General features: G+C 42.0%; 1 protein-coding gene across 1 annotated transcript in view; it reads left to right on the top strand.

Moving 5' to 3' along the window:
• GRID2 (glutamate ionotropic receptor delta type subunit 2) overlaps positions 1–16971 on the top strand; it is a 2545914-nt gene that overhangs the window by 2156749 nt on the left and 372194 nt on the right. Inside the window, exon 13 of the mRNA XM_078676229.1 lies at positions 1389–1584. Within this exon, the coding sequence (XP_078532355.1) occupies positions 1389–1584 (196 nt within the window). The remainder of the gene's footprint in view (positions 1–1388; positions 1585–16971) is intronic.

Here is a 16971-nt window from a genome sequence, read left to right as displayed (position 1 = left end):
AATGTGCTGCTTTTTTATGAAATTTCTCTAATAACTTCCAAAGTGTGCAGAAGTTAAACTCAATCTTCCCACAGCCTGGATCTAACACGTTTGGTCATGTGATGATGTATTGGAAAGTAAAATGGTTCGTATTTCACCATCAGCAAGCAGGCTGGAAGATGGCCAGGGTCCATACCGTCCACAAAATGCAATATTGGTGTTTTTCTGTCCATTATTTAAGGTTTATGGTTCCCCACATATTATTTTAATAAAAAGTCTTATCATTATTCATCCGTTTTATTCACTGTAGTTTTCTGCCCATGGATCAGCAGAGTACAAATTGCTTTCCATGTGCTTTGAGGCGATTGTTCGAGATATGCTTGCAGAGAAATATTTTCAGACTCCAACTACCTTGGCATGATTCATCTCACTCTAGCACACGCTGACAAATTCTACAAATTAGGCTCGTGGCTCAGTTCTAGACATTCAGCTCCAACTGCTGCCGGAGCGCTTTTAATTCTGAATTTTGGAACATTAAGATGTATATATGTCTGCGCTGAATGCAGATGTCAGGAAGTTAAAAAAAGTGTTTCCAAATTCAATTTGGCAAACATGCTTCCTTGCTCATAGCTCATTGTCAAAGCCTTGTGGAACACCACATCTAAGATGGGATTATATAAACCTATTACAAATTTTCCTATTCCACTTTTTCTATTTTAAGGGTGGTAAATATCAAATCTGCCCACCGAGCTCGGAAACACTTGGGGGCAGATGCACAAGCCCCCTGCACCCCTTTTTCGCCGCCATTGTGTCACTTTTGTGACGCAGCGGCGGCGCAAAAGAAGCGCCATGGTGCGTGGTACTTACAACGTGACGCATCTGGGAGATGCGTCATGTTGTAAAGCCCTGCGCCAGTAGGAGGTGTTCCTGCGCTGGGGGGGGGGGGCGTTCCGGCGCAGGAACGCCTCCAAGATTTCACTCAGTCACTTTGGGGCCCATGCTGCGTCAAAGCCCTGTGCCTGCTTGAAGCAGGCGTAAGGATTGACGCAGCATTAACAAGATAGGGCCCCCCAGAGCCTTGCTGGAGTTGCGTTGTGCTTGCGCCGCATTTACAATGCGGCGCATCAATGGTGGTGGAGGCATGGCGCACAATAGGTGGCGCATCCCTGCTGATATGCAGGGATGCGCCACTTATTGTAAATCTGCCGCTTGCTATTTGAAATTGTTACAGACGCTACAAGTATTTCTGCACCTTTGAACACCTCAGATGTACCAGCCCAAAGGGTCTTCCTTCTTCTCACCTTGCATGTTTTGAGCCATGTGGCGCCCTCTGCTGACCAGCATAAGTTGCTGCTACCAGGTCGGGTCTAATTGAATTTCCTTATTTTTGTCACTTCCCATGGTTACAGGTCCCTGCAGGATCTCTCGAGACAGACCGAAATCCCCTACGGCACAGTCCTCGACTCGGCGGTCTACGAGCACGTGCGGGTGAAGGGGTTGAATCCTTTCGAAAGGGACAACATGTATTCCCAAATGTGGCGGATGATTAACCGAAGTAATGGTTCGGAGAACAACGTGCAGGAATCCTCGGAAGGCATTCGCAAGGTACTGTGCATGGCAGTTATTACCGCTTCGAGAGACATTCTGCAAGGGCTCCATTGAGTGAAACAAATGCTGTGCACCTGTTTTACCAATATGGCTGAGCATATTACAGCACTGCGCATGCGTGTAAATTGTAGAAATGTGCAGCATGAGAATTGCAAATGTCCATTTCCTTTTGAGCAATTACTTTGCTGCATTCAGCGATTTGATTCCCATCTCGTGGAGTATGCTAATTGCTTTACTGACAGAAATAAAAGTGAATCGCCTCGCCACCAAATGCAAGTCACAATATTTACCTTAGAGTTTACTATACATCAAGCATAAGGACGTCTTGTCCTGCAACAAAGGCCAAATTGTCATGTTTGCTTATTAGTTAGATATGAGAAGTTGGTATGCATGCTGTGCAAACGTTCTATAAGAAATTGATGTGCAAGACCATTTGTAATGTTTGAAATGTATACTCTCAAACCTGGTTTAGCATAGCAATAAAATAGGCAGAAATTTAGTGGAGGTAAAAAGTGAAAAGGAGTGTTTAAATTAGATCTGCGGAGAGCATAAGGGTAGCTACTGCACTTAGAGTGACGAAAAGCAAAGGTGTTTCTCATAACACATTACAGCACATTGGCAATGTTCCAGCAGCCTTCGAGCGTGGGTTTTAAGGCTGGGACATAATATTAATTCCTTTTTGTAAAGCTTAAAAATATCACCCCCTTAAGGATTTCAAGGCACTGGGGGCCATCGGGGAGATTAAGTGAGCTGTTGCCTAGAGTCACATGATGCTGAGCTGAGCTGTCTCCAGCGATCGAACTGTGGGGCATATTATCAAGGACCGGTGTTAAAATTATCACCGTTTTATCGTCACGAAACTGCTGATAAAACTGCGATAATGGGCTTGATAATACGCCCTTGTTAATTCCCATAGAAGCCCATGTTCTGATGTTAACATGGGGTTCTATGGGAATTAACAAGGGCGTATTATCACGCCCATTATTGCCGATTTATCGGCAGGAAACTGCCGATAAAACGGCGATAATTTTAACACCGGTCCTCGATAATATGCCCCTGTGAACCCTTGCTCACAAGTCAGCCTCACTGGCCTCTGCGCCACACCTCTCTCTTGATTTGTTATCGCTGGTCCTGGCCTGGTAGCACCCACTGCTGTGCTTGCAGGCAATCTAGCACCCTCTTTCTGTTGTTGTTGACACACCAGAAGTCCTCCTTATCTTGTTTTGCCTTGACCGACTGCTGTCGTTATCACAGAAAATGTATCATTGTTCCAAGAGTACCTCATCAGTCATGATAGTCTCTCTTTCTAGAGTGGTTTCATACAAGCAAAGAAGTCGTTTTCCATTCAGTGTTCAAAGAATTTCACGCACGTGACATAGAAAGTTGATGGCTGGTTTTTTTTTCAATCCTGAATTCCAGGATGCAAAATTTCTCTGAATGGTGAGCCAGATGATACAGATATATGTCATTCCTTCCTTCTGCATCAAGCAGACTTTGCACGACATAGTTCAATGTGACCTTGGCATTTCTAGTTTCCTCTAGACAACCATTGGCTTGCAAATGTCTCCACCACATGTCCCAGCTGTCTCACCAGCATGGGCCTCAGGTACTTAAGGTTTATAAATAATGTGGATTGTCTTTGACATTTACCTAATGGTTATTATGCTGGCCGTTTTATCTTTACCTTCTGGCTCATCAACAGAGCAGCTGGTGGCCAATGTTTCCCAGAGTAATAATATATTCTTTAATTGGGATATTGTAACGTCTGACCCTTTTCCTTTTTCAAGTCCATTGCCAAATAGATCTTTCCTCTCTCTTCTGCACTTTCACTACAATATTTTAAGATTTTTACATCCCAAAGAAGTAACAGTCTTTCAAAATAGCCAAATTATAAACAATAATGTTCATGTTAATTCATGACTTAAATGCCACCATGTCAATGCATACAATACATACACTTGCATTACAAACAAACAAAGAAACTAAGATCACCAGATAAATACACACAGAATCCAGTACACAGCACTTCTACTTTAATAACTTCTTATCCTTAAAAGAAGAATAAAAGCATTCCTGAATAAAATGTCTAATGCTTTTCCCTTCCGGTCACCCCTTTCTCACACAGAAAAGGGCCTTTTCAAGAAGGAAGCCAGGAGCTTTAGATATTCAAATTGATTGATTACTCTTCTTATATGAACTTATAGAAATATCAACATCCTGCCAGTCATTTTCTTCAACAAAGTCCAATTCAACAATCAGTGGAGAATGAATTTGACTCCTTACTCAATAAATGTTCAAAGTCCATTACAGTTCTATGTCATCTTTCTGGGAATATGCCTTATAGGCATTTCATATAAGATATTTGTACACCTAGACCCAAGTGTACTTTAAATTAGGTAAATGAAATTTACGTTATGTGATAATCACAACATTTCTAAACATTTCACTCATGAAAAGTTGGTTCACACAAAAATGTCTCAGCAAGAAACATTTTCTGCTTGGACTTTTCTCCTATCGGTATATTGCAAGACTTTTTTACTCGACGAATTTCCTTCTGTGAAAAGGTCACATGAGATACAGTTCAACCACATTTCACTTTAAAAAGACAATTTCATGACATTTCGCAAAATGTATCCTAAAAATTATGCAAATTCACACACCTGTTACTCATACCTGGGGGCTAGCACAGATGTATGATACCAGAATATCAAAGTCAGAATATTGTCTCACATAAAAATCTATCCCTATATGTTCTTTACAAAAATATTGACTCATTGTAGTAACTTTTACAATATCCACACCGAATGGAATACATTTTTGTACAGGATATTTAGAGCACCATATTAATGTCCGATCTCTTTGTATACAGCATTCAGACATACAGCTTTAAAACAGTGCTTTGGAGAAACTAACACAAGATGATTTATTTTACAGGAGCATCAAATCTGCTTTAATACCACCAGCTGTTAACCCGTGGACAAAGAATATTCTCAAATAACGATTAGGAACAACTTGTTTCTAATAACATCTCCCTCATTTCCAAACAACCAAGATATTCATGTAGGTTACAAAGAATCCCATCGACCATATTCTCACTAAGTGATAGCTAGGTCTGGAGCAGTCTGAGCAACTTGTTGCTGAATAATATTACTGAGCAGCAATTGATGTACAGTAAACTTCTTAAGCAAAATAGGTTTCTTTTAGTGTCTGAACAACTGTCTATTGCATCATCCGCAGAACCAGTGTGATAGAACAGCGTCTGCAAAAATTACAAATACCCAAATCAGTACCAATGTGATTATGTGAGAATCTGTCGTTAAGCACTATTTGAAATATTTGACTAAATAGGGCCCAAGCCACAAAAACAAAAGTGCAAAAAGTCGGTCATTTACTCCCTTAAGGTTCAATTTATCATTGTTTTTACTCATTTGGGGTCTTATTTATAAATGATTTGGCATACCAAATTTAAATTGTGGATCACCAAAGAGCAAATTGCAATAGCAGATTCCATGTGTGGAATCAAGCATATGTTACATTTTACTCCCACAACTTGCATTTATTTACCATCTTAGCAAATCCGCCACTTTAGTTGATCCTTCTGTAAACGTGCATATTCAGAAGCAGTCGGTGACCACCTAAAAACTGTGGGTTAGTCGGTATTCACACACCCTGCATCCCTCTAAAAATGAATGGGATAGGGCCAGCTTTATGTTTGTTAGAGTTGTTAGGGAAGTCGTTTATACACAGTAAAAAATGTTTTCCTCATGGGGGAAATAGAAGATTAGGATCAAAAAAGTGAAAAATTACTTTTGTGCTTGAACGTTTATGCAGAATTATACATATGGTGCCATATTATGTAAAGGGTGTGGCACCCTGGTATGTGACATTGCTCACCTTTAACTGGCTGTGCTGGACACAGACCTGATCAGTTTGCTATACCACAGTTAATGCACTGACTCCATGGCAGCTGCATACCCACACCTGCTCTGGGGGTTTCACATTAGTGAAGGCCACCTGGCCATTTGACACTGCTGATCTGCCTTTCACTTTACGGGGGCAATGATGCCTTTCTTTCAAATGGGGACAGAGATCCACCTGTAGGCAAATGCAGTGGTGACTGAACCTGCATGCATGGGGCCCCCTGCAGGCCCCTTTCATTGAGAGCACTTGGGATGCACTGACTGCTCCTTCACATCTGAACCCACATCTATAACACAACGTGGGTGCAGAGGCAGACAGGCAATGGGTTCTCTTACTTGCATGTGCCCACACCAGGCTTGCAACGCTCATCGAGCTAAAGGGCTCTAGCCCCCCACCCCACCCCACCGTCATGTGTCCCAGCCCAGGCTGCTGCCACTGGAACTGCTGTCGGCTCTTCTGGGCAGTATCTAGAGTCTTATCTCCGGCACGCCCACGTTTTTCACAGGTCTTTAAAGACCATTGACATATTTACATACCTTTGTAAACTGGTTACCTAGGCTTAGTTTTTTTTTCTGGATCCAGTACCCCTCAGGCCCCCACTCTGCCTATTTGTATTTTACATTTACTGCCATAGTGTGGGAATGAATTTCATGAAAAGGAATATAAAGTAGGGTTGCCAAAAGAAAAATGCCAGCCATGTGTTGTTTAACCCCATCGGCGCTGATGACGAGCTGAGCTAGTCATCAGTTGCGCCGCTCGCACGCTGATGACGAGCTGAGCTCATCATGTAACGCGGCTTTCTGAAAAAAGCCGCGTAGCGCAAAAATCGCCGCAGCGCGCATGCGGTTAAAGAGCCTGCAAAGACCTCTTCTTGACACTAAATAGGGTTATAAATAAAAAAGTATGTATTCATTTGCAGTGTGACTTTTCTGTCTGTGTTTCCTTTAATTATCAGTCATGGGTCATTCAGGCATCCCTAGAACACAATTAAAAGTGCTTTCTATTTATATTTGCTGGTGGAAGTATGCACAGATACGTGCTGAAAATACGGCTTTAGGTGACTGTTTATTTTTGTACTGTCTAAAACATCAAAATAATGACCTGGCAACCCTAATCATAAGACTGGTAGTTTGTTGCAGGATCAGCACATTATTTATTTTCTCCACCCTCGATCTCTGATTAGTGCCATAATAGCAATAGTTTAATTTATATCTGAAACCCTACGTCGCCATCAGTAACATGCTGAGTTACTTCAAGTGTCTGGGAATGCACCCTGCATTCAGACACCTCACTTGTCATTCTCGCCCTTCACTTTCACGCTCACCCAGGACTCACAGTGACCACAATGCACTCACACTGATCACCATGAACTCACAGCATTCACCCACTCACCCTGCACTCACAATTCACTTGTGCTGTTCACCCTGTACCTCACCCTGCAATCACACGAGTGCACTACTCACCATGCAGAGCAGAGGTCCTAGATTTTGTAGCATCGTGGCTCAGTAACATAACTTAAGGTTTTGCAGCCCCAATCCACCTCTATCCTTAGGAAGGGTAAGGGACTTTAACGCTCTCCTTGGTTTAGCGTATTACCAAACAAGTCAGGAAATCAAATCATCAAGTTTCCTAAACCAATTCTTACCTATCTCTAAAGGGATAGCTGACACAACGGACATCCTGTCACTTTTGTTTCTAACGCACCTGAATTGAATACCAATATATGTACACTATCTACACAGTGGTTGGCTCAATATTAGTATCAACAATAACAAAGAAGTAGGTGGAGGGTCCTAGGGAATATTTAACGACCACACAATTACTACCCCCTAAATATGATATGTACTACAAAAAGAATAACTGTGGGTCTCTAATGAGTCTATGTGTGTCTGGATTACTTGATGTGTGCTCTAAGTGTGTTAATAGGGCACACAACAGGATATCGCACTATATGGGAAGATATCCATCAGTTACTCTTCCTTTTCGCCCTTGCATCATTTGAAACATTTCCCAAAGTGAAGAATCTTTGTTGTTGCCACCTCACTCGATGTGAATGTGAGTGGCTAGTACTCCGGGATTAGGGGCACGGAGAACTAGTGTTAGTAACTGAAAGCAGTGCATCAAAAGAATGTGAGAACAAAAAAGTGCTCTATTAAAATTGGAGAGTGAGCGCAAAAAATGCTTTATTCTGGTGCCGTTCACTTCCAATGTTAAAAGCAATTCAGTGCAAAGAGTCAGTAGGTTTAACAAATAACTACTGACCAGATGTATTGGTCGACATGTTTCTGCGGTTATTTAAAGATCCACAAAGTATCTACCGCTTCATCAGGACCTAAATATTTTGCTACTGCTTGAGAGAGAAATACAACAATATTGATACAGAAATCACCTGATCAATCCTGGAAGTCCTCCTCAGAGTCAAGAGGAATGTGCACAGATGGCTGCAAGGTGTACCGACGGCCAGAGCGGTGCACTATCTTCCTGAGCTATTGCCAGGTTAGGAGGAGCACGTTCCTCTTGACTCTTTTTAACATTGGAAGTGAACGGCACCAGAATAAAGCATTTTTTGCGCTCACTCTCCAATTTTAATGGAGCACTTTTTTGTTCTCACATTCTTTTCATGCACTGCTTTCAGTTACTAACACTAGTTCTCCGTGCCCCTAGTCCCAGAGTACTAGCCACTCACATTCACATCAAGTGAGGTGGCAACAACAAAGATTCTTCACTTTGGGAAATGTTTCAAATGATGCAAGGGCGGAAAAGGAAGAGTAACTGATGGATATCTTCCCATATAGTGCGATATCCTGTTGTGTGCCCTACTAACACACTTAGAGCACACATCAAGTCATCCAGACACACATAGACTCATTAGAGACACACAGTTATTCAATATTAGTATCACCTGTGAACCAAGCACTACGAGCATCCTATCAATGAGGTACCTTATTAGTAGGCCAACCCCATAGGGTGATTACCTAGCTCCTTAGAAACACAGGCGGAGGGTGCGTTAATACTATTAACGTCAGTTCAGCAGTGGTTGTCTCACCCGAAACATACCCCGCACTCTACCACTCTTCCGATCCAACTACTGTGTAGATAGTGTACATATATTGGTCCTGAAGAATTGCCACGTGATCCCCCAGACACACTAGCCAAGAAACATGTTGACCACCACTTCGTAGCCAGTACTGGACATTATCTCAGCGGTGGGTCACCTTTGCTGTTTGTAATTGAGAACAGTGGGCTCGCTGATTAAATTAGATTTGGAGCACCACTGAGCCCCATTTTAGCCTTCCCCACATTATTCCTTCATACATGTTGCTCACACCTACAGCACAAGGCCCTATACTCACACTGCACCCGACAGCCTGGGATAAAAAAATCACCGACAAAGAGCCCCACATAGGATGCCCGTCAGGCATTGCAGCGCCAGCCTGATGAGGAGCATGCTCTATGATGAAATATGACACCCAACTGGGTGTGTAAGGGCCCCATTTCCCAATTTGGGAGACACCCTGTCTCCACCATAGGGTCAGGTTGGTAGACCGAACCAGCCTCTTCCTCTTCTTTTCTTTTCACCCCAAGTAACTGCATACCGTTTCTGCATGCTTGATCCCCTGGGGGCTCATATGCTGGACCTTTAGGCACCCCTTGTCCCTTTCTTTTTTTATATATGTCCCATGTAAAATGCATGCTATTTGAATTGAAGCTGGGGTCTTTCTGGACTGCCTCGAGTAGCGTAAGGTGGAACATGGTAAAACTTGTCAAGGAATGCTACTTTATGCTTACATTCCAATATGTAAATGTGAAGTGCGCCGGCAATAACAAAATTGCACAGAAAATTAGTCCATTCTTTCCATACTGCATCCAAAGCAATCTTTATTTCTCATAGAAAAACACAAAACAGCCAGCGCGTTTCGTCCATTACATGTGGACTTCATCAGGGCATAATTATTGTCATTTAATGTATCAAGAACTGAGGCCTGCGGAAAACCATCAAAGGACCGTATGGATTTCTGGTGTGGATATTGGTCTATTCTTCATTAAGTTTTCATATAGTTAGGGGCAAGCAAGGCTCATCAAGATCCCTGAATATGTAGCTGGGAGGCACCTTGATATGTGCCGTCTCCGTCTCAAAACCTGGTGTCTCTCCATGAGACCTCTTTACATTCTATATTTGGACTTGTTCTGGGGAATAAGGAGCGAGGTGCGATGCTGTATAGGCTTGTTGTTTCATTGTTTTTTTGTTGACATTTGTTTTATTGTTGGAACAGTGAGCGTTTGAAGCAAGCTATTCATCGGCTGGCGTAGCGTCAACATTCAGCCACTGTAAGCTATTTGTGCAAGTTATAACAAGGAACTTTCTCCCCACCTCCCTCCCTAGCCCCCCTCCCTCCAGGTGCCCATTTGAACTACTATTACCACCATGTTCTTGCAGTGTGTGTTCCTTCAGAGGTAAACCCCGGTTAAGTTATGCCGGCGGCTCAGTCAGGCGCAGCAATTATAGATATCTAGGGCAGGTGAGTTCTGTGAAATCCTGGGAGATAAGTGTTATAGATGGCTTCCAGATCTCTCGGAACATGTCCCCCTTTAGCCTGAGTGTCAATGAGAGCCTCTCCCTGCCCAATAAATGCCAGATGTGCTGTAGACAGGTCTGTCTAGTTGGGACCCTGTCCATACCCCAGAAAGCCAAAATTGATTGTTGTGCCACCCCCAGCACCAGTTCGATATGTCTGCCCATATTGGATTTAAGTGGGTAAGTCAGTGGGTTGATGAGGCCTAGCACAACATATGCGGAAATCGAGGAAGCTGGGTGTTGAAATGTGTATTGATATCTGACAAAATTTCTTCCCAGGATTCATTTAATCTGTGGCACTCCCCGACAATGTGCAACATTGTCCCAGGGGAGTCGCAGCATCTCAAACACCTGTCACTCAGTTCCGTATTCCCTCTATGAAGACTAATCAGAGTTAAATATCAGTATGTAGCGATTTTTGTTGCTGTTCCCATACTTGACGCATTAGACTTTGTATGTCGCGCCCGATATTAAAGGTCTCGCCATTCACCAAGGGATGATTGCCACCCTAGTTCCTGTTCCCACCTCAATTGGTCAGGAGATTTTCAATCAAGCTCCTCGTTCATCAACATGCCATATAGTTCAGAAACGAGGTGTCTGTCCATTAACTTGTTGAGAGCCACCTCTTAAATGTAGTCAGGTGTTGCTGCGCAGCCCCTCGCATCACCGGCTGCAAAGGAATGCTACTTTGAGATCAGACTGGAGAAAATGTTTTCTCTAATTAGACCCGGAAGTTTATTGGGGAATTATTTTAGCAACACCTAAGGTACAATCAACATGTTATATATGGATCTGATCTACTCTGAACAAAAACATAAACTTATTAAATCAAATATAGATTGGATACCTTGCCGACAAAGGAATACCTAGTTAAATGTGCAAGGCTCCTTATAAGTGACGAATACTGTGACTGTAATTTTGGGGGAAGGATAATCTAGTGCACCTTTTTCTATTTTGCGTTATACAAGTCTTAGCCCTTATGGCTTGTGTTCCTTTTTGGGAAATATGAGATTAAATGCATTGGGGCGGTATTACCGTTTTGTTTCAGAACAGATGATGACTGTATTTTTATTTCAATCACCTCATACCTATGGGCAGCTTGGCCAAGTATGAGGGGGCTGGTAGCAGCCCCAGGAATTTGATTAGGCTCCAACAATAATGCATTTAATTATGGAGCTCCATAGTGCCTATGCTCCCTATATAAAATGTGTGTATCTATACCCGCAGATCTTGATTGCCAGTTGTTGCATTCAAGAACGCCATTGTTTGCATCCTGTAAGCCAGCACGGTTGGTAGGAGATTACTGTTTTATGTGATTTGATGTAGCTTGTGGAATGGCAACACCATTTCCTTATTGTATATGCACTTGCACTTTACGCAGTTGTCAAGTTGTCGCTGCGGGTCCTGCGGGCGCTACTGTCCTTACTGATTGTACCTTGTTGGAAAATGAGATTTACAAGAGACTGTTTTATCTGATTTTAAGTTTGTATAGATTTTACTATTTATTATTGTATGGCAGAAAGCCGAAACAATAAACATTAAATGTACACTCCTCTCTAATGCTAATCGAACATATATTCTATAGCAACAATGACAAAGAATCTCTCTACTGCTGGAATACTATTGCCCACATATATTCTGCTTTGAAGGTCTCATCATAAGATGCTACATATAGTAACCAGGTAAATGCAACTATTTTCCCTCCTCACTTAGAAGTATTTTAGTGGACATCTTCTTTACTCATAATATATTTAAAAACTCAGCGTGGGCCATATATTAGAAGTTCAATGACATAGTAAAATGCTGAGACATAATGCTGGTGTAAAACCTATCTCTGCCGAGGATTATAACCCTGAAAATAGCTCACCTTCACTGCACTCTTCTACTGCAGCAGAAGGTTTCATAAATGAATGTCTTTGACAGCCCAAGAATAACATAATTATCTCAATCAGATAAATACGTTAGAAAGACCAATTTATCATTTACGATTGCAGTGCAAAGAACAAAACTACATCACTCAAAAAGTTAAACTAAAATGAAAAGACAGCACAAAATGTGGAAATGCAATTTTAGACAAAAACCTGCAAAGAAGGCAAATTAAAGCAAATGTTTGTTTATTCATGTTTGTTTTATTATGCTTATTTATGTAAAACAGCAAAAATTACTCAGATGGAGACTCGTGGTGCCACCTAGGGACATTCTAGTACAACCCTGCTGAACGGCCAATTGAATAACTGTTTCAATTATGTGTTTTGGGAAAATGGGCAGGTTTCCAGCTTTTTCATAAAGCAGAAGAGAGCAAATGTTCAGCCGAACACAGCTCCAATGCTCAGCAGCTTGGAATCTAAAGGCTCCACCAACCTATATTTTCATCCTGGTTTTCTCAATGGGAAAGTGAACTTGTTTTTTGATCTCTTATGGCTTGAACCAGAGTATATGTTCTGAATTTCTTTGTCAAAATGGAGGGGCCCACATTATTGCAGATCCTATATGACATATGCCCTCCTAATTTCGCAAGTTAGGTCTTAAAGTGGCATGTAAATCGATTTGATCTATTCTAGTTTAGAAATGCTCGTCTTGGCAAGGCGTAGATAAGTGATACTCAAAGTACGGCCCGGGGGCCGCATGTGGCCTTCCTGAACTTCAGTGCTTTACACACGGACCTGGGCTGCTGTTTACTCGACTCAGCACTAACCTTAAAAGAATTTGAATAAACAGGCAAGCATCTGTTCACTGATTAATTGAATTTAAAGAAAGTAATTTACTATGTTTTTGAAGCCATCTTGCAGCAAAAGTGTAAAAAATGTGATAAAATCTATTCAAAATTTAAAAAGTCTATTTCATTAACATGAAGAACCGTTTCACCTTAGTACACCAGATTTTATCAGTACAATGGAAGTATTTTGTAGAAACATTAATTCTTCCCTGTACTTTAACAGCCCTGCCAATAGTGAACTAACAGCCTGATTCATCATTCTGACGTTTTGCAAACCCCTAATAGCGATTCATAACGAATCGCTATTAAGGACTTGCAAAACGGGATTCATGTAGGAATTGCAATAAATATTGCGATTCCTACATGTTCCTTATTTGCGAGTAGCAAATTGCTAATCGCAAATAAGGAATAACTCCCCATTCATTCCTATGGGCCAGAAGGCCCATAGGAATGAATGGGGAGTATTCCTTATTTGCGATTAGCTAATCGCAAATAAGATAGCGATTTAAAGGGTGCCAGGGGTGTCCAAAGGACACCCTGTAGCACCCCTTAAATGCAAATTGAAACAGGTGTTGCGCACACACATGTCCAAAGGACACGTGTGTGTGCAACATGCAACTTAGAAAAATGCTTTTAAAAGCATTTTTCTAAGTTTTCGCTATTTACCACGAGGTTTGACCTCGCGGTAAATAGCGGGCCGAAATTGCGAATTCGCAATTTTTAAATGGATGATGAATTGCATTTAAGGAATCTCAAATAGAGATTCCTTAAATGTAATTCCTCGCAAAATAGCGAAATCGCTATTACCGATTTTTGCATTTGGGATGATGAATCCCAAATGCAAAAATAGCGCTCGGAAAGGGCCAGATTCTCAGAATCTGGCCCTTTGCGAGCCGATTTCGGCTTGATGAATCAGGCTGTAAGAGTTGATAGAGCGCGCGAGGTCACCCAACCAATAATTTCGCCGCTTCCGGCTTCGGGCCCATATATTTCAATTCACCATATACATTGACCGGGTGACTTCACGGGCTGCTACCAATTTGTGTGAATTTCCCTACTGTTATTCCTCAGCGTACCCGACTTACCATCCACCGACACAGGTACCTATGACCACAATGGATCAGGGAGCTAGCTGTAAAGGAAAGGCAGCAAAATACAATTCAAATTGACCTTCAATACCTTTGTAAAATGACCACGGACAACTGGAAGTTTTAAAGTCTTTATCTAAAGTTCGTTCTCAGTAAGCATTAGATTTACAAGGATAAGACAATCGATAATCAAGATAATGAAAAGTACATAACTATAGAGAAATAAAGTCAGGGTAATCATGGAAATGCTAATATGGGATGCAACAGGAAACGCTATGCATTTAGGGCAAAAGTTCTTTGGACAGTTTAAGAAAGGCCGTTCTAGACCATATCAGGAAATGACAAACTGCAATGCTAAATATAATTTCTAACAGGTAGGGTAACATGGGAAACGTTATGAAAATATGCAATGACTTTACGTTTCAATAATTTCGGCAAAAGCATGGAAAAATCAACATATGCAAAGGTGTGTCTTTATTGAAGCAAAAGACAGAAAATAGAAAGGTGCAAGTTTAAAGATTTCAGAGCAATATTTACCTAGACTGGTGTGAAAACCAAACCCTGGCCACGGGTCAGTTAAGGACAGGAAACCCTCAAGGAAGGATACCCCTCAATGGACAGCAGGTGCAGAATGGACACCCCAGGACAGTACAGGAAACCCTCAGATTAGGATCAGGACAGGACCTCAGGACAGGACAGGAAACCCTCAGGACAGGACCAGCACCCGCAGTTCGGAAGCAACGCCTGCGCTCCACCCTCTCTGCAGCTATCGATCAAGACCCCGATTGGGTCAGCGAACTCCCAGCAAAGTGCTTCGCCAGCACTTTAAGGTTCAGTAGAACCTTAGTCTATGGTCAATTTCGGACAGAGTACTCCGCAGTGCTCTGTATCTTCAGTCACCTATTGAGTGAGTTGGGTCAGTGACAGGTCAGCTAAACCAGACAAGTCGGACGACTTCCCTAGGTGAACCCAGGGTAGATATACAGTTTGGGGACGGTGTACCACCCCCCAATGTTGCAAAGTGTCAGAATCCCTCAATTTGGATTGGTCTTAAGATAGGATTTGGGTAACACACCAATCAGAACACACTATTTCGATGCCTACTTTGCATCTCTGGGTACCGCCTAGCGAGATTGGGGTTCTCATGAGAAAGTCCAGGGAAATACAATGACAAATTAACATTGTTTCAGAATAGGGACACATGACTCCGTCCTGCTGAATTCGCAGGTCAGTTCTCAGGAGCATCTTGCCCATCCCTGCCAGCTGGCTGAGTTCCACCAGCCAAGGTTGACTTCTCCCCAGACGGACGGTCCTGCGCAGAAAGGACCTCCAAGATGGCTTTCGGCTCAGTCAGACCCCCATTTCCCGCGGTACATGAAAAGTAAGCGAGAACAAATTAATACATAGAAATAACGTTATGAAAACACATCATTTGTTTTGTACTTTCAACTTATCACCAAAAATTATACTTATGCAGTCTAAATGTTAGCTACATATACACAGGCACAAGAGCAATGGCACGAGCAGTACCACGTTATTGCCAAAACTATGTATTACGCATGCGCAACTATTTCCCTCCAAACCTGCAAACACGTCAGGACACGTGAGTGTGACTGACGCATGCGCAGAAGCTATTTCAAAGCAGCGGCCATTTTATTGACTGGAATTAATCGTATTAGAAATACACATGTGCAAGCTTCATTTACCTCGTTTAAACATGAAATAAAGGTTAGTAAGACATACAAATTATTACTTGGTTACACATGAGCGAGGATCATGACTACAGCAAGTCGCAAATGCGAAGCTTTGCTTCATCAATCCCCTCTTTGATGATATTTACTATCATCACAAAATAAATGGAACCAGATGCCAACTTATCACACCTTATACAGCTCTATCTCTTCCAGCAAGCTATTCAGCTTTTCTCTCTCATTTTTGGTAGGGTGAGAATTCTTCACCCTTTTGTATATCTGATTATTAATTTCCTCTAATTCAAGTTCATCCACACTTCGTTTCACTCCTCTCGCATTCACTTGATGCTTTCGGGTGTGCTTGCGACATTTGCAACAGACAAATATGAAGAATAGGATAAGACCTATAATTCCAATTGGCATCAGTACCTTAAACAATAAGCTTTTACCTAAGCTAGCAAACCAATGACCTACATTTGAGAGACCATCTACCAGTCTCTTCCAGGCACTGTCAACCTCGAGTGATTTGAGTTCCCTTTCCAAATTAGTAATGTTTTTCACGTATCTTTTGAGCTGCACACTTTTGTCCGGAATATAAGTGCAACAATGTTGCGCCTTCAACATCCGGCAGACTCCGCCCTCTTTTGCTAATAAGGTGTCAAGAGCAAGTCTGTTCTGCAAAACCATTGATCTGATCGCAACCATTTCGGTATTGACCAGCAGAAATCCATGAGCTGTGTCAGTAGACAACACATCCACTATAGTGGACAATTTGCAAATTCTGTGAGTGTTTAGAACCACTCCCACTCCAGGTATCAGTGCACTGAAAATACTACCCATTATTTCACCTATGCTTTCTCTTTTACTACGCACTAAGCCATTAGTATTTTCACTGCTTCCAGCAACTTTGTTCACATGGTATATTTTCGGGAAGACAATGCCAAAGTAGCAGCTTCCATACCAGTGATCCGGCAATTTGAAATAAGCCTTGTCCCCACAAATATAATAAATTCCAGGAAACACAGGCTCTGACCCATTTTTGAAACCCCAACCTCCAATTACCTTGTAATTATGTTCGCATTCACTGGAACCAATGAAAATGTTATTATAGTAGCTAGTCTTCTCGCGGTGAAGACATAGCTTTCCTTTCTTTTCAAAATCCAGCAACAGAGCAGGACCCGCTCCACCATTTGAGGTGCCTTCCATGTTCTCAGCCCATTTTGGCCTTTTCTGTGTTTCGTCATCTGCCTTTCTTTTTATTTTTATTCTCCTTTTCTCTGCCATGTTCAGGAACATCTTTTCCTGCTCACGCAAAGAACAGGTCAAGTTATCTCTGTGTGCGTCACCTATGTCTATATTACCTATAGTCAGAAAGTATTCGCCCATATAGCG

This window comes from Lissotriton helveticus, chromosome 2_1 (assembly GCF_964261635.1).
Source record: "Lissotriton helveticus chromosome 2_1, aLisHel1.1, whole genome shotgun sequence".
NCBI classification, from domain to species: Eukaryota; Metazoa; Chordata; class Amphibia; order Caudata; family Salamandridae; genus Lissotriton; species Lissotriton helveticus.
The sequence above is the reverse complement of the archived record's forward strand: the minus strand, read 5'-3'. Positions and strand labels throughout refer to the sequence as shown.